Below are 20,557 nucleotides of genomic sequence, written 5' to 3' on the forward strand. Positions count from 1 at the left end.
ACAAACAGAGGGACCTCGGCGCGTGAGGGATTGTGGGTACAACGCACGTCACTATAGGGATAGTGTTTCAGACACGCCTTGTCGACGTCCCCTTTTCGACTACGAAAAACAAAATGCAATACTCCGCAGTGACCACTGGATGTCGGACCTATGCACAGCATGTGAATCTAAGCAGATACAACCATCAGAAATGCTTTTACGGTAAGTAATGCATTCTCATTAGTAGTACCAAACATATTCCATGCCCTTAATCCCTTGCAGGCCAAGTAAATGTTATTGCAATGTTGTGCTCCACTTATAATGTTAGTAATGCTAAAGTAAGATGGGCAGAATGACATTTACCTCCTCAAAATCATTAGAGGGTAAATTGATATTTATTTGCGTTAGTTAAGGCATTAACTTGAAAGGGTACCATTTCAAAGTGCCTGTGTGACATATGTACAAAGAATAGGAAATGTATGCTGAGGTTACACATCCAAGTAGCCTGCTTACTTAGTATCCAATATTTGAGCTGACAGTTTGGTTCCCGTGTGGGTGACGCTTTTGCTAAATCTCCATGAGTAACATAACATCTGGTGCTTGAACGTTATTCATATTGCAACAAATAAAGAACAAGTGAACAAAGGCACAAGTCTGGTAAGCTTTCCCAGAGCCATGGTAGGTAGATTTATGGAGGTCAGGTAATAGCTAAATGTGGCACTGTGGTGGAAGTTAGTCATATGGTATTAGTGTGGTAGAGGCAAGCATAAGAGTCCTGGGTGGAAAGGGGAGGTTATTTGGTTAATGTGTGCAGGCATAGCTTAGTTTGGCCTTCTGTTCGTGAAGCCAGATTTTCATATTCGTTATTAACATCTTGAGGTTATATTCTGTTTGTAGGGCCTTGAGGTTTTCAAGGTCATGCGTGCATATTAGGTTAATGTAAATAGGCTAGACCAGAACATCATATTTTAAAAGAGAGCAAATGTCAGGTAACTGCTTTGGGGCTTGTCCCTTGTTAATTCTTGAGATGGAGGAAATTGTATGCGCTGCTAACACTCTTCTGAGCGGCGCCCATTGAGAAGCTGGGCAAGCACACTTGTGAAAAGCTATGAGGGAACATTCTACATGGGTGAGTGAAGTTGAGCAGAGCTGTGCATTAAGGAGCTATGGTGGAGCGAACCGATTCTGGGCAAGCTTGGAAAAAACAAGATAGCGGCCAACCTTTTTAAATCCTCTGCCACAGTGCAGGAGAGGTGGTGGGGTAAGAGGGGTGGTCTGACGCACAAGAGTAGAGTTGTGCAAGGACTATCTCGAGAGGTGGGACTGGGCTCCCATTAAAATCAGCACGGTTTTACGGAATGAAGAGGGCGTAATAAGCCAGGGGGAGATGCAGAATGATAAGGGGAAGAATAACAATAACCAAAGGAACCAGATGGTTGGAGGGAGAAGAACCAGAGGGAAGATAGGCGATTGTTAATAGAGAAGAAAGCAGAGGAGATGGGAGGAGGACACCAATCGGCATACTACCTGTCAGGAGGGAGTTAATGACGTGTGCAGGTAGAAGTATGTGGTGCAGGGTCAAGGAAGTGCTGGTGGCGCAGATGGAGTTGGATGGAAGTGATCAGCGGAAAGGAAGAGTGAGAGAGATCCCCTTAAGCCTTGACCATTGTGAGTCCTCAAGGAGGCATATGTCAACGGGATGTGGAGAACCTGTGCCCTGGGAAAGAGAGGCAAAGCACTTGGCCAGAGTCTGCATGTAACCCAGCACAAGTACTCAGCCACCTGTTGAAAACTCTGGGACTTACCCTGGCATACCTTGGCCTGAGACCATGTCAAAGGGGTCTCCCAGGAATTCAGGATGAGAAGCAGAGGCACAAGAGTCACGAAAGAAGTTTGAGGCCACTTAACCCCCCAGACTGTGTGTCTTGACACTAGGAACTGTGAGGGAACGCCGGTTAATGGAACTCTGGTGCTTTTTGTTGAACCCAGAGACTCTGTAGACGTTTAACCAGACCACAGAGCAACTTTGTCTGGTTTGTACTACATATTGTTTAGTGGTACCTGATGAGATGTCCTGGGAGAATACCCAGAAATTGTGCATATGAACGAGGGAGATGCCATCTTGGTTCGGACCTCTCAAGAGTTTATAGATTCCCTGCATGCTAGGGCCCCTGATAATTACCACGAGGAAATGTACACTGACTCTGGGAATGGGAGGGGCCTTTGTTCTATAATTCAAGCGCAGCATTTTAACCACCTTGACTACATATTCGCTTTTACGCCTTATTACTTACTGTGTCTGTGAGAGGTTGATCCCGCTCTGATTCGTGAGAGGGGATCAGGGGGTGGGAAGGCAGTGGTACTGTCTGTGTGGTGGCAGATGTGTGGTTTCAGCTTTGCTCTTTTAGAGGACGGCACATGTGCTCTCTGTTCGGTGGCAAAATGCTGCACTGCGTCGGCGCAGTCCTGGTGAGCGTTGTTGCAGTGCGTACTCCTCGCTCTGTGTTCTGATTCTTCCCACAAATGCCATTCCACTGGCTCATTATGCTAGCATGCCGCGTGCTGAAAGTGTCTCTGAAGTACGAGCCTTGTGTACCCCTTTGGATCATTCCACCATTCAGGCATGGGGTGTCCACTCTCTGCTGCTGACATTTGAAAATGTTGCTTCCCACCTTTCTCTCTTTCTGCCTGTCTTTCCCTTTCAAGCTCCCTCCATAGCTTTCGGCGTGCTGTTGCTATGGTACCATTTACTGGTTAAAGTGTTAATGGCTGAACTCTGAAGAAGGATTTATTTTAATTGTGAAACACTTCTCCACTGCATTCTATTAATTAATTAAATGTCAATTTAAGTCAGTTGTTGCAATAGCCGAGAAAATCTCCAATGTCCAATGGAAGCGAGTCCTTAAAGAATCTTGTCAGCTCTCCTCCGTTGCGTTTACAGGATTCCAAAAGATCTTTCATTAGAACAATGGTTGCCCGACTGCCTCCGGATATAAGGAGCCTTCTATGTGCCTATTGGTCTCTAGACCTTGCGGCAGAGGTAATGTGCAGGGCAGCTCCCCGCAGAGCCGCCCCGTGCCGAGTGTTCTCGTCTGCATTACTCTGGAACCGAGCCTCTTCTTAACGAACGACCCCGCGCTTTCGCCAGACACTTCAAGGGTGCACTGCTACCGAGTACCTCATCTTTTAATGCGATGTATCTTTTGGGAACATCGCTAGTTATTATTGCACGTGCTCTTTCCTCAAAGTAGAAACTCACAACCCCCAAATCCCCCACTGTATTCTTTGCTGCTCAGCGAGTAGATGTAAATCATCGTGCAAAAGATGCAGGCTTGTGCAGCTGCTGTACTCGGTAAACGCACTATAAATAATAAAATGCAAAGCATAGGCTCGTCCACCCACGCCACTCTGTTAAATAGCCTACCTAGCCCTTATACAGACAGAGATTTACCCAATTCGTTTTCTAAATTCCAGATGGTTTTACATTAGCTGTGTTCTTAAGCCCACAATGGTTACAACCATTCTATTGCAATATCCTAAATAAGCTGCTCTTCATGTGTGTTATGGTGGTTGCGTATACAGTGCACAAGACTGGTTGGATCTGCTTTATGCACGGCCATCAGAATGAGACCGTGGGTGCAGAATGTGAGGTTAAACGTCTCTACAGAAGGGAAGAGAGGCATGACTCCCCCTTCCACTCCCCGCCCTCTAATTCTTTCAACACAAGTTCTTCCATTCAGAACGCTTCCTTGACTCTAGCCCCCTCTACCCTCCTGCCTCTCACATCCCTCTCTTTTACTGACTCGCACAAACACACACACCGCTTTCTCACAACTACTCTCTAACACCCCTCTTTTTCACTACTCTCCAGATTAAAATCACTCTCTCACTCACCCCCCCACACTCCCAGAATTGGTACCACCCTCTCAGACCCAACACCTTACCATCACTCTCTGAAAGCGCCCCAATAGTCTCCGATTTATTTCTCCACTTGCCACGCCATAATCTCTGGTCTCTTGGTCTACCACCTCTGCTCCTGACTTCACCTGAACACCTTTCACTGCTTTTTATGGCCCAGTCACTACTTGAGTTACTCGCATTGGGGGTTGGGACTTTCCTTGGAAGACTTTATGAAGTCTGGTGGCCTTGCAGACTCCTTCTTTTAGACTGCCAAGTGCTGAGACAGATCATCTGTTCAGGGTGAGTCTGTGCAAATAGGAGCGGGGGAGTGTTTATGGGTCTCCACTGTTCCCCTTCTGTAATCTATTGCCAGTTCCAGTCATTTGATTACTGCCCTACAGCTCCCTGCTAGTCCTTCTGGGTACTTGGTATGGGTGTTTGCTGTCTCATTTAGTTTAGGGAGGTGAAGCTCCAGTCCATTTCCATTTGGGTACTGACGGTTCCAGGCTGGGTTTTGTCAGTTGCACCCAGGTGCGTTCCATTGGTGGTAATTTGTGTTTGCTTTCTCCTGGTGTTACTTCCTTGGACCCATGATTGCTTTCAGGCTTCTAGGTCTCAGGTGCTTGCAGGACTTCGTGCATTCTGAAAAAGAAAGCAAAATACACCTTTCCAGGCTGAGGTGTATTGAGATAGAAACAGTGCTACCAATTGCCCTGCATATATTCAGGCACTCTGAGGGAGATGGGGGGCGAGGGTCTCTCTCACCCCACAACCCCACTCTTGACTGGGTCACATTCATGACTTGTTACACAAAAGACAGGGTGAAAAACGTGTGGCATGGCATTTTGTGTGTGTTTTTAAAATGGCATTACGCGATAAAGCATTTCCATGCATGCAAGTAAATCAAGAACTGGTGCAAAATAATCTGCTGCCACCAGCCACACGTCTTAAAGGTATCACAAATGTTACAAAAGAAAAAGACGTACCCATGCAGCACTTCACGGTCAGGTGATGTGTGCCACAGTTATACAACAAAGACATCTTTAAAAGGGACAGCGTCCACCTTGTACTGGGAGCCATATGTACTGGCCAGAGTCCCGAACAGTGAGGAGATGAGCAAGGAAAGGGAAGCACTAAGTCTTTTCTTGCCTCAAAATGTCAGGACAGGGTTCAACCTATAGCAAAACGTTTAGGGTTTCACTGATGTCAATGAGGAGGGGGCTGGGGGAGGGCGGAAAAAAGTAAAACATTTTAACAGTAATGATGTGGTGCTTATAAATAACGAAACTGTAATCTTTTTTTATAGTATATTGTGATGATAAATACAACATGTTTCTTTTGTCATTTCTGTTATTTGAAAAATATTAGGCTTTTTTTACACAAATGTTTTCAACTCTTGGGGCCAAGCCAGACTTCCAGTTCTGCTCCTTCTTGGCTCCCCTTATACATTTCTTGGTTTGCCGACCTGAAATTCCTCGCACAAGAGTCGTACAGACACTGGTTGCTTTGCTTGCATGCGTTTCAGATGATTGGAATGGATACAGAATCCCTGCTATTGTTTCTTTTTTTAGTGGAAAATTCTTTTCCTTGACCAACGTACAGAAATCATCTTTGTGCTTTTCACCTCAAACTTCATTGGCATTTGTTTCAGCCGCTCCCTGCACTACCAATTCTACGTCTGGTACTTCCACACCCTTCCGTACCTGCTTTGGTGCTCTCCAGTGAAGAAACTTGCGCACCTCCTCAAGTACGTGAGCATGGGAGTAAAGGGTTGGAGGGCAGTGGAGCGTGGGCAGAGTGTTTCTAATTTGTTTTTGCTCCCCGTGGCAACTCCAGTCCACAGGCAAGAGCCAGACAGACGATGCAGGCCCCATAGAAGTCCATAGTAAATCTCACTGGATGGTATTTTATCATTCTATGGGATGAGACCTCACAGATGAGCATGGTTTATCTTCAAGTTACCTAATCACTTTTGGACTGGACAGAACTGTGGGCTCTGGTACTCTTTTCTTCACCTCATGGTAAGGGGATGGGGAGCTTCAGGAAAGGCTGCTTGAGTAGGTTGGGACATTATCGCAGTTCCATCCTGCGTCCATCTTCGCACTGAGAGGCGAGTTCCTTGGAGGACTGTAGGCATGGGAATTTCCTCAGTATGCACTAAGGGGACCTTTGGGATAGACACTCTTCAATCAGGATAGCGCCACCTTCGGGGGTATGGCAGAACGGGGCAGAAACTCCTCAAATCCTGGCTCTTCATCCCATAACCAGAAAGAATGCCCATAAGGACATACACAGAGGAACTAGGCCAAGAGAATAGCCTATCCTGACTCCCCTAATAATCAACCCTTATTAAAATAAAGATATACCCACGTGTAACATATCCACTATCTATTAAAAATAAACCACCAATCATAACAAGAAGACCCACAGATCAATCGGAAGGGAGAGCAAGGTATTACCTGGCAACCCTTGAGGGCACAGGCAGCAATGGACCATAAACAGTAATACATAGAAAAGAACAGGGATAGATAATACATCTCCACTACCTAAGCAGGATTATGCCCGCCCCCCCCTGGGTGTACCAAGCTCAATAACTCAGCTGGAGGCCAACCTCATCCCCCGGCACTTATACTAGACAGTCCAGAAAGGGAAGAGAAGTTATACCACCCAATGGACTACCGACAGGGAATAGATGGAGAGAAGCTGGTAGGTGATGGTGGAACGCCACTGTCGATCTGGGGACAGTGCTCCCTGAGCCGGGGGTGCTGTGCCAGTTGGTCTGCTGATCCAGCCGCAGTGTCGCCATAGGGACTGGACAGTCAAGTGGACCTGGGGGGAGAGTATGCCAACCCAGTGTGGCTGCCTGATGCATAAACTAAACTACAGGGATTGATTATGAGACATGCAACCCACTAACCAAAACCTCTCATTTCTGCTTACTTAATGCACACAAAACCCACACAACCACCTCTCTCACAGCAAACCGCACAGATGTCACCACACTGCAATAACAAACAACCAACACATAGATCGCAACAACAGCACGCGAGGACCCGCTTCGATCCTACTTGCACACCCAAGCTCAGCGCACAGTGAAAACTGAACTGAAGCTGCCAACAGTACACCACCTCTCACTTTTCTACAGCCTTTTCACCCACTAACCCACCCCGTCCACCTTTTGTTTACAGATCCGCCTGAGCGCCTGGAGACCAACTCTGTTGGTGACAGTGCGCTATACAAATACCTTCAACATTAACATACGGTGTCCATACAGCATCACAGAGAAGGGTTTAAATGTGTCCTGGATAATTATATAGACGGCCAATGTATTGTACTAAGAAGATTTTATGGGTAACCAGTATTTTGCACTGAGGCTAATTATGTAGATAGCTAATGTATTGAACTTAGTCGATTTTATGAGGGTTGCTAACACATTGCACTTAGAGGAATTGTGAAGATAGCTGGTGTACTGCACTTAGAAGAGTTTCGAGGGTAGCCCATGTTTTGCACTGAGACTAATTATGATGAAAGCCGATGTATTGCACTTAGATGTTTTGAGGTTAGCCAATAAGTTGCACCTAGACGGCTGTGAAGATATCTCACTCGTGGCATCTAGATGATTTTATGAGGGTAGCAAATACACTGCACTCGGCTGAATTGTGAAGATGGCCAATGTACTGCACTTAGAAGATTTCTGAGGGTAGCCAATGTATTGCACTTAAACGAATTGTGAAGATAGTCAACGTATTGCACTCAGAAGTCTGTCAAGGGTTGCAATTACACTGCACTTTGAGAAACTGTGAAGGCAGCCAATGCACTGCAGTTAAAGATCTTTGAGGGTAGCTAATGTATCACACCTAGATGAACTGTGGAGATAGCCAATGCATTGTACTTAGAAGTTTTATGAGGGTAGCCAATCCTTTGCACCCAGACAGGACTGTGAAGGTAGCTATTGCATTGGACTTGAACGTTTTATGAGTGTAGCTAAAATCTGGCACTTGGATGAATTGCGGAGATAGCCAACACACTACACTTGGAGGATCTTGTCGTGGGAAGCCAAGGCATTGCACTGAGAAGAATTTTGAGGATAGCCAATTTACTAACAAAGCTTGCTCCTACTCCACTCCAACATACCACCCAAGTACCACACATGCCCAGGGGCCAGCCAAACTACGCACCAAACACCCATCCAACATAACAACAACAAACAATCCCAGACACTGGGCCTTACCCTTCCAGATGCAACAAGCCAGTGCACAAAATCAAAACTCACTTAGAACGCTGACACGCACAGGCGACAGTTACTCCTGATTCGTCGAGCATCAATAGAAGAGCAGAACCTCATCCTATCCCTCCTCCCTCACTAAACCACCCTGAGCCAAGAGTAATGGTGCGCAGTATGAGACAACTTAACATAACATAATTGACTGGAACTGAGAGTTTGTTAGGGGGTTTTTAGATTTAGAAGTGGATGGCAATATTTGTGACTTGGATTTATGATTGGTATGGTTAAATATGTAGTGACAGTATGACTGTGGAAGGGGACATTATGACTGTGGAAGGGGCCACTCGCAACATGTCAGATTGGAACAGGGAAGGGTGGCTGCTACCTGGCGTATTGGAGTAGTAAAAGTAGTTCTAGCCGCGATAACAAGGAGAAGAAAGTAAGACCTATATAAGTATCCATTGCAGACTGCATACCATGTCCTTTTCTTTCTGAGCAGGCCAGCCTTGTCCACTCTTCCGTTTCAGGTTATTAAGGATAACCAATGTTTCTTCCCTTCTTTGTAAAAGGTCTTTTTAACCCTGCGTGCTAGCCTTTCCGAGGTGCTAATCCTGTATTTTATCATTCCAGGGAGTGTAGACTCCAGTGTCCTAGTTTCCTTACTATGCGGATCCTCTGATCTATCGTTCTCAGGTTGCAGACCCTGTGTCTCAGCCTTCCTGGAGGTGCCAACCGTATGTCTTATTCTTACTGATGGTGCCGACTATGAGTCCTACACTTCTCAGCTAGTTTCTCCCCTCCGACCCTCTCCCCCCCCCCCCCCATTTCTGAATCTCATCCTTTTGGGCACATATTCTTTTGTTTTTATCTTCTCAGAGTGCTTTGTGTATTTTCCCTTGTTGTGCATCTATCCTGTTGCCTTGCCTTGATGTCACTAACCATATCTCTCCTGCTCCCTCAGAGTGCTGATTTTGGGCCTGATTGAGTTGTGCTGGAACACCTTCCCATCCACTAGTGCCAGCTCTGCTGCACTGCACATCTGCCATGCCATAATCCTTCTGCAGCTTTGGTATGGCACCCCGCCACTTTTGGAGCCTGATGCATCTCCTCCGATCCGGAATTCATCAGAGGGTAGTAAGAAAACCAAATGAGACCGTCCCCAACAGATGGAAAATGAGCCTCCTTTTTCTCAAGGACCAGAGAATGTCCCGCCAAGGTTGGCAAGCAAGAGGCAGAGAGAGAGTGAGAGTGAGTGAAATGAACGAGGACGGCACACACAGCTCTGGAATAGCAAATCCCGCCTCATGGGACATCCCCCTGACCGCTCAGGGCTGTCTGAGAAGAATTCACTGGTATTCATGGAGAGGAAAAGTATGCTAGCACAATCCGGAGGAACGCATGTGACTGATCTTTCAATAAGGTTCCTAAAACGAGAAATAGCCAATGCATATTTTTTTACATTTTCACTATCACTTTGGAATAATGGGCAATGTCTAAAGTATGAACTATACTTTCTTGGATGACGCTCGGCCTGGAATTAAGAGAGTTCCAATGCATCTCTGGTGTTCCGGAAACATCTGGGTCATCAGAGAAAAGTGAGGCTCCCTTCCTGTTCCTCTGTGTTGTCCTCTCTGTGCCTGTGATCATGGGCCATGCTTATGTTGTCAAAAGCTGGGTTGGAAGGAGCTCCTCTTAGCTTTGGCCATCTTGATAAACTGAGATTAAACGTTTGGTGGAAGCTGTGTTGCCATTGCGTGCTTTCTCTTGTATTCTCTCAATCTCCAGTGCAGACTGGTCTTTGTTTATCGCCAGGTGAAGCCATTTGAAAAGACAAAGACATTGCAGGAGAGCTTGACGTGGTCCTTGTTTGTGGCTGTCCCTGCACAACCAATTGTCCATGTGGGGGTATACGTGAAAACCTTCTCTACACAAGTGTGCTGCCTCTGGAGCCAGTTCTTTTGGTGAGCACTCTGCATTTGGAGTGCAGACCGAGAGGCAGTTCCTTGAACTGCTAGCATTCATCTTCCACTGGGAACCTTTCATACTGGCAGTGACGGAAATTAATTGGGACATAAAGCAGGCACCCTTTAGGTCAGGGAGCACAGACATCACTTGGTTGAATCGGCCAGATTGTTTTTATGGCAAACATCTGTAACATTTTGTAAATTTTTGTGTGGAGCCTGAAGGCCTTAATTGACCTAAAATGGCCTCTTTACCAGGCTGTATTGAGAGTTCACTTCTTGTGCCCACTGCTCCTTGGGAATGTGTTCTACCTTGTCCTTTTGGACCATCTCATTGAATTGAATTGATTTGAATTTCATTCACACTTTTTGGCTCCATGAGTTTGCAATGCTAAACAATACATGCAGCAATTCTGCAATAGCATACAAAACAAATTATATATAATGCACACAACATACGCAAAATTAAAACTTGCTATAAGAACATGCAGATGAAACTAGATAAAAATATGAATAGAAGCCATTTTTCAAATGGTTAGCTAAAACACGTGCAAATCATTAAGTCCAAAATAAAATGTACAGTAAAATCAAAAACATCTCCATAAATACAGGAGAGGCCACGGTTCTTTACTAAATACAGTATTCTTTTAGCCTCTGTTTGATCAAAAGCACTTTGATGTTTACTGCACACGTAATGTATTTCTGAACTAATTGGCCATTTATTCCATCTGTTCCCTAATCTTCCTTGCTTCAGAAAGAAAGGCTCCCACGCTTTCACTTACCTGAGTAGCTAGGTCACCTGAGAGAGAAAAACATGGCCTTGTTTCCTGTCCATATTCCTTCCACACTCAGCCCGATGCATATCCTATTCGTTAGCTTCTTACACAGTAGACGAGTTAATAGGAAAAGTGATTGTTCTAGTTTTTAGGTGGCAACCACATTGGCTACTCATTTTCCATTTCTTTCTGTTACTGTTTAACAATAACTTGTCATATCTACTTAAAGAGAATAAGCATCTTTCTTGCAGCCTTTAAAGTGTCTGAATATAAGGCTGATTTAAGGCCTTAACTGAATATAGGTATCCCTGTTTGATATGTCATTTATAACTCGTCTGTACACAAGTTTATCTAGGTACGACAAGACAAGGGAGGGAAGTCAGAGGGATGATGAGACAAACTATCTTAATAGGCTTTGTGACATTCAGATCGTGCAAGTGCTACGACGTGGAGTGCCAGGGAGAGGGAAGTGCAATCAGGGCAGCGTAGCTCTGGGTTAGTGCAAGAAGGCAGGGGGCTGTGGGTAACAGTTACATCCCCTAAGTGTAAGTGCACAGTATGCCCAGAGGCAGTGTCAGGGAGACTGATCATGGAGGAGCCTGGTACTCAGTAGACTCTCAGGGTACCCAAGCAACCAGTCGGCTCAGGAGATGGGTAGGTCAGCAAGGGAGAGAGAGAGAAAGCAGAGGAGAAAAGGAAGGTCTTGGGCTGCTTCCGGAACTTCAGGTGATCTGGCTCAAATTTGAGGGGTGCAGGGAGGCCATTCCTTAGGGAGGCAGCTGCTGAGGAGAGGGATCTACCCCCCATTCTCTGCCTGTAGAAGTGTCTGACCCTCCTAATGTTTGAGGTAGCTGAGCGAAGGGCTCTAGAAAGAAGGTATTTTGCAAGAGAAAGTTGGATGTAATGCGGGCACTGGCCCCAGAAAGCCTTGTATACGATGCAGAGCGTCGTGAACTTGATCCTTGCAGCCACCGGGAGCCAGTGGAGAGATTTCAGGGCTGGAGAGATACGGTCCCTGCGCTTGAGGCCAAGGATAAGTCTTGCAGCACTGTTCTAGATTAGTTTTACAGGGCGGAGACAAGAGTAAGGCAGATTGAGAAAGAAGCTGTTGCAGTAGTCCAGCCTAGAGTGAACCAGAGCTCTGGAGGCTGTGAGCCTCTGGACGAAAGTGAGAAAAGGAAGAATACCTTTGAGGAAGTGCAGCTGGTAGTGGGCCTTCTTGGCAAGATCTGTAATGTGAGGAAAGAAGGAGAGAATGGAGTCGAAGATGACACCAAGGTTTTTAGCCTCACATGAAGGCAAAGGAAGAGGGCCCAAGGAAGGCAGCCAGAGTGAGAGAGTGAAAACTGGAGCAGGGGTCTCAATGAGAAAGAGCTCAGTCTTGCTGGCATTAAGGCAGAGCTCATTGGAGGCGCTCCTTTTCTGAATCGCAGTTACAGTCAGGAATGATTGACCGTGTCCAAGGCAGGGGAATGGTCAAGGAGGATGAGGACAGAAGGAAGGCTAGAGTCGAGATTAATGAGCAGATCTTTACAGGTGTTCAGGAGAGCAGTGTCTGTGTCTCTGGCTGCTCTGAAGCTGACTGATGATCATGGAGATAACCAACAGATTCAGTGTGGAGAGTAAGCTGGGAGATGGCCAGCCTTTCCAAGAGTTGGCCCAGGAAAGGAGTAATAGAGATCGGGCAATAGTTTGCCAGGCAGGTTGGATTGGCACAAGGCTTTTTTAGGAGGGGGTGCACAAGGGAGTGCTTGAGGAGAGAGGGGAAGGATCCAGTGGTGAAAGAATGATTGCAGAAAACGGCCAAGGCTGAAGCGAGGGTATCAATGTGGTCCTTGATGGTTCTGGAGGAGCAGGGAAGCACCTGTTTGGACGACACTTTCATAGATCGGACTTTTCTTGAAACATCGTTGGGTGTGGTCAGAGAGAAAGAGGAGAGGGAGAGGTGGCTAGAGTGCGGCCGAGAGAGGGAGAGGAAGAGGAGGGCGAGGACAGGGTGTCCTGAGTTTGTAGTGGTGAAGTGAGAAGCCACAGCCGTAAAGAGGGTCTGGGAGGGAACAGGGGAGGGTGAAGACTGTAGTAGGTTTGGGCAGCTCCTTGCAGATTTGAAAGAGCTCAGCCATGTTGTTAGAGGCCCTAGAGACAGGGGTATGGATGCAGACTCTCTTCTTGTACAGGATAGAGAGAGTGTATTGCCTTTGGAGCAGGCGGCAGGCCAGTTTGTCAGAGGATGCCCCAGATGACTTCCGCTGAGCCACCCTGCACTTGCGTTTCAGGGCAGGGAGGTCAGAGTAATACCAAGAGTTGCACTTGGAAGTAGGCTTCAGACGGATTCTCATGATGGGGCAAGGATGTCCAGAGTGTTGGAGATGGAACGATGACGGTTAGAGAGGGCTGTGTCAGAGTGTGAGTCAGCCGTAGGTGTTGGAAGAGCAGAGAAAGTAGCGGCAAAGCCATCCTCTGACACATGCTTTATGGGCTGAATGACCGAGATGGTAGGTGGAAGTGCTGGGGTAGGCTTGGCCTGGGGGACAGGGTTTCAGGTGAGACGAGATCAGAAAGTGGTCAGTCCAAGAGAGTGGCGTGGTGAGAGGGTTAGAGAGGGGGATGTCTGAAGAGATGGGAAAATCCAGGGTGTGACCGGCAGAGTGTGTCGGACCAGAGGGTAGACTGGAAAGAGAGAGTGTGTTGCAGAGGTACCAGAAGAGCCCAAAGGAGGGATTAGAAGCATCCAGGTGGATTTTAAGGTCTCCAAGGAGGAGAAGTTGAGAGGTAGAGGCAAGAAGAGGAGAGGTCAGCCTACTCTTGAGAGGAAGAGGACATCCTGGCCAGGTGGCCTGTAGATGGTGGCCACTGTTGGAGAGATGCAAGGAGAGATGGAGAGCCTGCAGACCAGGCATTCAAAGGAGGAGTAGGCCTCCATAGGAATGATAGAAGCAGGGACCCACTCCGGAAAGATCAGGGCTTCTCCGCCTCCGGGTCAGTTGCTTCTGGGTTCGGAGAGGTTTTTGTAGCCATCAGGGAGGAGTGTCAAAACTCGTGACAGAGTTTGCCGTGAACCATGTCTCGGTGAGAGGGAGGACATCCAGGTCAAGTTCTTCGAGGAGGTGGCAGATGTCAGAAGAGTGTTTGACAGCAGAGTGTTTGACAGCAGAGTGAGAGTTAAGTGTGTCGACCTGGAGGAGAGTTCCACATTTGAAAGACTTCCGGGGTGGGGTACAGGCTTGAGGTACAATCAGCGGTGGACGGGCCCAAGAGTGGGCAGAGGTGGGAGCAGGAGGGTGCATTGTAGCCATAGAGGAGGAGGTAGGGGCCAGAGAGGTGGCGAAAGGAGGAGGAGGGAGAAGAGCCCGAGAGGCGCTAGGAGGAGTAGGGGGAGAAGGAAGGGAAGGGAAGGGAAGGAGATTGGGCTTTGGGCCCTGGACCAAGACCGTGCCATTCAAATAGACATTAATGATTATGTTGCAGGAGTGAAGGAGTCCAAGAGGGCCTTCTACCGAGTGCACCATTGATGGGAGCGGACGAGATAGGGGAGAGAGCCAAGACCATATGAGGGGTCCATAGGTCTGGTGTGGGAACGTCAAAGAGGATGTTGGTGAGTGTGTGTCTGGAGGAAGCACTGATGTAGTTATCAGCAATAGAGAGGCCCAGGTTAGGGACCAGGATGTCCCTCTTGAACCTCATCCTTCCAGGCTTAGTGTGAGGGATAGGATAGGAGATAGAGTAGTAGTTTCGAAGATGGGAGAAACGGATGGCAGCATAGTGGGTGCAAGGAGGAAAGTTGGAGGAGGGAGTGAGAGAGAGAGAATGGAGGGATGCACATCGCAGCTGCCGCACAGTACATGATACGTAGAGGGGTTTCACACAGGGAGCAGACAGGTGACAAACAGTAGAAACGATACCCCCTGCTAGGTGGGCACTAGAGAGTGGAAGAGAGCCTAATGAGACACAGTTCACAGCACAACAGTAATCACAGATGAATGGAGGCCTAGAGAGTGGGTGAGAGCCTAATGGGACACAGTTCCCATCAGTAATCACAGATAAATGGGGATGTAGAGAGTGGGAGAGAGCTCAATGGGACACCGCTCACAGCACAACAGTAATCGCAGATGAATGGGGACCTAAAGAGTGGGAGAGAGCCTAATGGGCCACAGTACACAGAGCAACAGTAACCACAATTGAAAGGGGATAGAGAAGGACACAAAACCCAAGTATGGCTAACCGCAAAAGGGAGAGCCTAGAGTCGCGCAAGTATTTCAGACAATCTAATTTACACTGATCATTTACACAACCCAATTTAGTATTTTCTGCTCTTCTTTTTTTCGCTCTTTTAGCAGCAAATCCCTGAGCCCAAAAAGCTTGTATTTGTCAGCAAAAAGAACGACATTTATTTATTTATTTGCATTTGAATTGCGCACTTGCAGCCCGGAGGCATACCTAACTAATGTAATTCCACCTACAGGTGTTTGACGCACATAGAGGGCGCAGACTATAATTGATCCCTCCAGGGTTTATCAACAGAGTTTCCCTTTGTAGAGCAAATTATTTTCACTGCATAGTTTGCAAGGCTGTTAATGGACCTTATCTTCAGTTCGCTCATAGTCAATGCAGAGACTCCAACAGAGTGTTGGGGAGGAGACTGGGTCTTACCACCCCCCCCCTAGGCGATACCAAATAAGACGCAAATGGGAGAGGAGAGCACACACAAAGGGCCGTGAATGATCACTCTAATGCACGCATTAGAAGCTATAGAAGAGATGCAAATGCGAACGCCATCTTAGACAAATGGTGGCCATCCTAGAACGTAGGCCCAAGTGTGGCGAACAGTATTAAGTGCTTTAATATTAGGTCCCTTGCATTAGCGCGAACACCCTCACCCCTGCCAGTTCCCACACAGCCCATGAAATCGCCATTGTTGCAAAGAGTTTCAGGCCCTTGCGCACAGGAAATGGTGCGCTCTGCAAGGTTATGAGAAGGGAGCTGCACGCCTCTTGGCAGTACCATCCCACAAGACACATAGCAAGGCCCCCTGCTCCAATGATCCCTGCACAAGAAATACAGCTCTGCAGTGCTTTTATCCTGGCATGCCACAGTATCATCCAAACCCAGGCCACCAACCAGAAAACATTTACACCCTTCGAACGATCACTAAGATCAGAAGGCAATGCCTTCAGAAATGGGTCGTGCGATTTGTGCAGCGAGGTGCAGGGTAGCCTAAAACTAAGGTGGAGGATCTTGGGAGTTGCTGAGCTGTCTGGGAAGGAGTGAAGCATGTGAGTTAGTGTGACCTCGACTCATCCACACCCCATCAATGTATCTGCCAGGTGTTTGCAAAAATGATAAGGTAACATTGCATAACAGAGTAGCCAATTAATTGTTAGACCAACCTCACCTCAGATGACGAGCCCAGCAGCACCCACGTGGACGGAGATTAACAGCGGAAGATGGACCAATGGCCTGGCATCCCATATGGAGCAGGCCCTACATGTGTAGTGCCCATCCAATTGGGAACGGTAGAATTGTGCTATAAATTATGACATCATGAGTGATGCTGTCTGTGTTTATAAGGTACTGCACATTCTCCCGGACCTCAGAACGTTCTCGTGTAGCATAGTCCTTTGGTGATATTCTTTCTGTTTTGTGGAAATAAATACTTGTTACCTTTTGCAAGCGCATCTTGGGCCTTTTGTCCTAGCAGGTTGTATTCGTTTTCTGGTGTTTGGTTACCCCAATATGATCCCAGAGCACCCATCCTCTCCCCTCCTCCCCCGTGTCTGCAGAGGCTTCCAGGCTGCTTCTCTGGAGGGGCCGTGGCAACCTACAGCAACCAGTCCCCAAATGCGTAGTATTGAGTGGTTTGCAAAAGTGTGGAGGTTGTAAGCACGTGGAATATGAGGTCATTGGTGAGGTGTGATTACGATTTGTGTTTTTTATAATTTAATTTTTAAGGAGAATATGAGTGTAAGGGAGCATCCTCGAGTGAGGGGAGAAGGTGGTAACACTTATATTGTGTAATAGAGAAAAAAGGAAACTCCTAGAAGCCCCAGATATTTAGTGGCCTCAGGAATAGTAGTGGTTGTAATTTTAGCTTATTTTAGAAATTTGTGGTCATGTTTTTTATTGTGAAGGCCAGAGGTGGGGCAGTGTGTAAATAGTGGTGGGTTTTGAGTGAGTGGAGTGTAAGAATGGGTGTGCTTGCAGGGAAATGGATGGAAAGTAATGCAGGTTGACGGGATGGAGGGAACAACAATTTTATATTTCGTCTGACATTTGCAGCGTGTGAGTATAGGTGCATGCACACTTTATAGCACCTATCGCGCTGCAATTGGAGGGAAAGCACCTTTATAATACATGTACAGGGCCCTGCCCTTGTACCGGGAAAAGATGGAGAAGTATCACAAATCATGGGTGACTGAAACACGAGGGGGGCGACCTAACTCCTGGCCAGAGCAGGGCACCCATAATAAGGGAATTATGGGGCATATGACCACGTTCCTAGCAGCAAAATATAAGGGTAAACAACTGCAGAAGAGAAAAGAAATTCTAGATTTAAGGTAGATGATCAAGGGCGTAGAAGCAGCAATAGAGGGAGGGGCACAGTGCGCAGAAGCAGAAGGGACCTGAATTGAACACAAGGGGTTATACCCATTAGCGGCTCTCCCAGCGACAGGATATAGTAATCCGACCTATGTATCCATCCATGCCACGGTCCCTCCACCCTCATACACACCCATTGCAGCAACAGCCTTGCACCGGATTGTGAAGGACAGAAGGAGCTAGAAGAAGCGCTAGAATCAACATGAGCAGAGTTACGACTGTGAGCAGTGCAGAGTAAAACCAAGGAAATGAATGATGAGAATGATAAAAGATGAATGAAGGGCAAGCAACCTTTTGTTCACGGTGGACAGCATGGCACTGAAGGACGTGCTTATAAAAAAGAGAGGATGGGCAGACAGCCAACACTGGGTACAGAACTGTGAGGTATGGGAGAGGGCTAGGTAGGGGAGGAGGGGTGGAGCACCGTGGATGAGTTTGAGGCTGACGGTGAGGAGGAAGCACAGCAAGCACCAAATGAACACCTCGGGTGGAAAGCTTGTGGGATGAAAAGTATGGAGCTATGGCCGTATGGCAGTAGTAAGGAAAAGGGAAGTGTCAAAAGAAAGGAAAGGAAGTGAGCAGATATACAGATGCCTCTGATACATAATGGCGTGGGCACAGCCCAGTATGTGCCGCGGGCACAGATGGACAAAAACAATTTGATAAAAGCTCTCCTGCCATTGACAGCCAGAGCGAGGAAAAGGATATACGCATTTGAGAAACAGACAGTGGGCGTACCCCTTGCAGTTGGCGACATAAAAAGTCTGTTAGTGTTGATAGTGAGAGAGCAGACGGGAGATGTGTTAATTAAAGCAGGCGACCCAACGGTGAGGTTAGATGATGCGTATAATGGCGCACCATTCAACAATATTGGGGCACAGGTGTGGGGCGCATCCGATTTGCAGTCCATAATGCAAAATAATGGGTGATGACGAAGACCCTTTGCAGTACATTAAGATTCAGGCGATACAGAGACTTGGGACCCATCAATTCCTCTTTTCTATTTTGTCATAAAATGGGGCTTACCGAAGGAAGTACAGAAGGCCCTAGACATAATTATAGGCATTGAGGTGAAGGGGTAGGAGGAAATACAGACGATAATAATTCACCACTGCATAAAGGAGCTCGAAAGGGAAGTGGCCCAGCAGATGCACGCAAATGAGGTGAAATTATTGCAGAAGAAGTAGGCTAAGGTAGCTATAGAAAGGGTGGTATCCACACTGACACAAACAGAGGTGACGGGCAGCATGCAGTGATCCACAGACGTTCGGATGGCAGTGTTGTGGCCAGAAAGTGTACAAGGACAGTGGGGAGGACGACAGTAGTACCCCACCCAGGAGTGGCAACAAGGTCAGGGGCAGGTTTTGGGGAGTTCCATGGGGCTTCGGATGAATGGGGCCAAATGGAGAGGGCATGGGTCCCTCCCAGTGTTGGAATTGCAGGAAGTGGGGAGACGTTTCGAGGGAATGCAGAAGCATGCCATGGAACGGATATAACATGTGTACAGGAGGGCGGAGCGACCTATGACGGGCCCATGGAATCAGAGCTCACCCTCGAGTACTTTAAGACGAGATAGCTGCTCCTTGAGGTGGATGGGGTGCGGGACTCTCTTACTCCAACACCAATCAATAAGGACAACTCAATGGTTTGGCAAAGGGAAGTCCGTTTAATGACAAGTACAAAAACGGGGAAACAATGGAAATCAATAGTGATGCGATCGCCCGTCTCGCTTCAACTCCCCCAATCTTCATTCAGACAGCAATAGTTACAGAAAATTCTCGTCATCATTGCCGTGTAACACTCAAAAGTTTGTCATGCAATTCTATTGGTTAAAAAGATAACTTAAGTATAGGTGCTATATCTGTATATGGTAACTGAGTGTGAGGATTGTATAACTCTTATCGGGTGGGCATCTACGCCCATCCTTCTACATCACTCGCGCTAGACGTCACTACAAGTACGACGTCTCATTGGTTGTACTAGCTATAGGTCCCTAGATTATTTGGTCCATTGTGATTGGGTTGGTTACACCCCTATGCATAAATCTCCACTTTAATTAACAGCAGGCAGAATGGTCACCCAGATGCGGTATGTCCCAAGATTCACTCTGCCTCCCTTCCCTCAATCAGTACTTTAGGGCTATGTGTCAACTAGTTGGCTGAGGTTGGCCTCAAAACTGTAGCTTCTTATCAGGAAAAGTTATGGCAACCTCTGGTTTGGGTGACATCAGATGTTGGTACCTCTTCGCACCTGGCTGGTCACGTGTTAGTACACCGTGAATCTGCTAATTTTCCTGCTATTTGTGTATTCGATTTTTCCTTCGGCCTCGCCACCTGCCTGGACCTCCTTATCTCGACCTTCACGGGGCAGGCTGCTATGCTCTTAAGTTTCGATTCTTCAAAGTTGCCGCTCTCCTCCCCTCCTTGGGATGACCTCAAATTCCCAGGCATGAGCTGCTTCTTGCTAAGTTTTGATTCCGCTGTTTCTTCTGGCTTTTGCTGGAGTATGAATCTTGGCCTGTTTGAGCCCTACTATCCTGGGCTTAATTCTGCTTTTGTAAAATGGATTTGCACTTATATAATGTGCTTCGTTGAGGTAGATATATAGTTGGCGCTTGCCGCTCTATTCTTCTACTGAGCATAGCAAGCCACACTGTTTTCTTAGCCTCTTGCGTTCCAAGCCTATTTACAGGCATCAGCTAGTTGCATATTTTCATCCTACTTCATGGTTACGTTTCCTTATATTTCAACATCGTTTCTTCTTCTAAGTCCATTACATCATTATTCCTTACATTTCGTCTTTGCGTGTCATCTCTTGGTTGTCGTTTCGTTCATCTGTACGTCTGTCCGGGCCCTCATGTCGTCACCATTCGCCTTCAGTAAAAGGCCCTTTGGGTCTCTTCGGGGACAGTTTGCAAGTAGTCTTCATTTCGTGTCAGCTGCTGGTATGGTTATCTCAATGGGTACCATACTGCCCATGGTTGTCTGGTTATTGGCACTTCAACAGCTATTGCTCTTCTGATGGGCACTGGGCAGAGCCCTAGTGCTGCTCTCTGTTGGTTTATTTGCTCCTCATACGTCACATATTTTGGTGAGTATGTTCCTGGTATCTCAAAATGG

The 20,557-nt window shown here is 47.1% G+C and overlaps 1 protein-coding gene across 1 annotated transcript in view; it reads left to right on the forward strand.

The window, feature by feature from the left end:
- ALG3 (ALG3 alpha-1,3- mannosyltransferase) overlaps nucleotides 1–9,842 on the forward strand; it is a 149,308-nt gene extending 139,466 nt beyond the window's left edge. Inside the window, exons 8-9 of the mRNA XM_069618814.1 lie at nucleotides 5,482–5,626; nucleotides 9,066–9,842. Of these exons, the coding sequence (XP_069474915.1) occupies nucleotides 5,482–5,626; nucleotides 9,066–9,255 (335 nt within the window). The 3' untranslated portion in view covers nucleotides 9,256–9,842. The remainder of the gene's footprint in view (nucleotides 1–5,481; nucleotides 5,627–9,065) is intronic.
- The last annotated feature ends 10,715 nt before the right edge of the window (nucleotides 9,843–20,557 follow it).

The sequence above is a fragment of the Ambystoma mexicanum genome, chromosome 10, assembly GCF_040938575.1.
Source record: "Ambystoma mexicanum isolate Mex_15411 chromosome 10, UKY_AmexF1_1, whole genome shotgun sequence".
Taxonomy (NCBI): Eukaryota; Metazoa; Chordata; class Amphibia; order Caudata; family Ambystomatidae; genus Ambystoma; species Ambystoma mexicanum.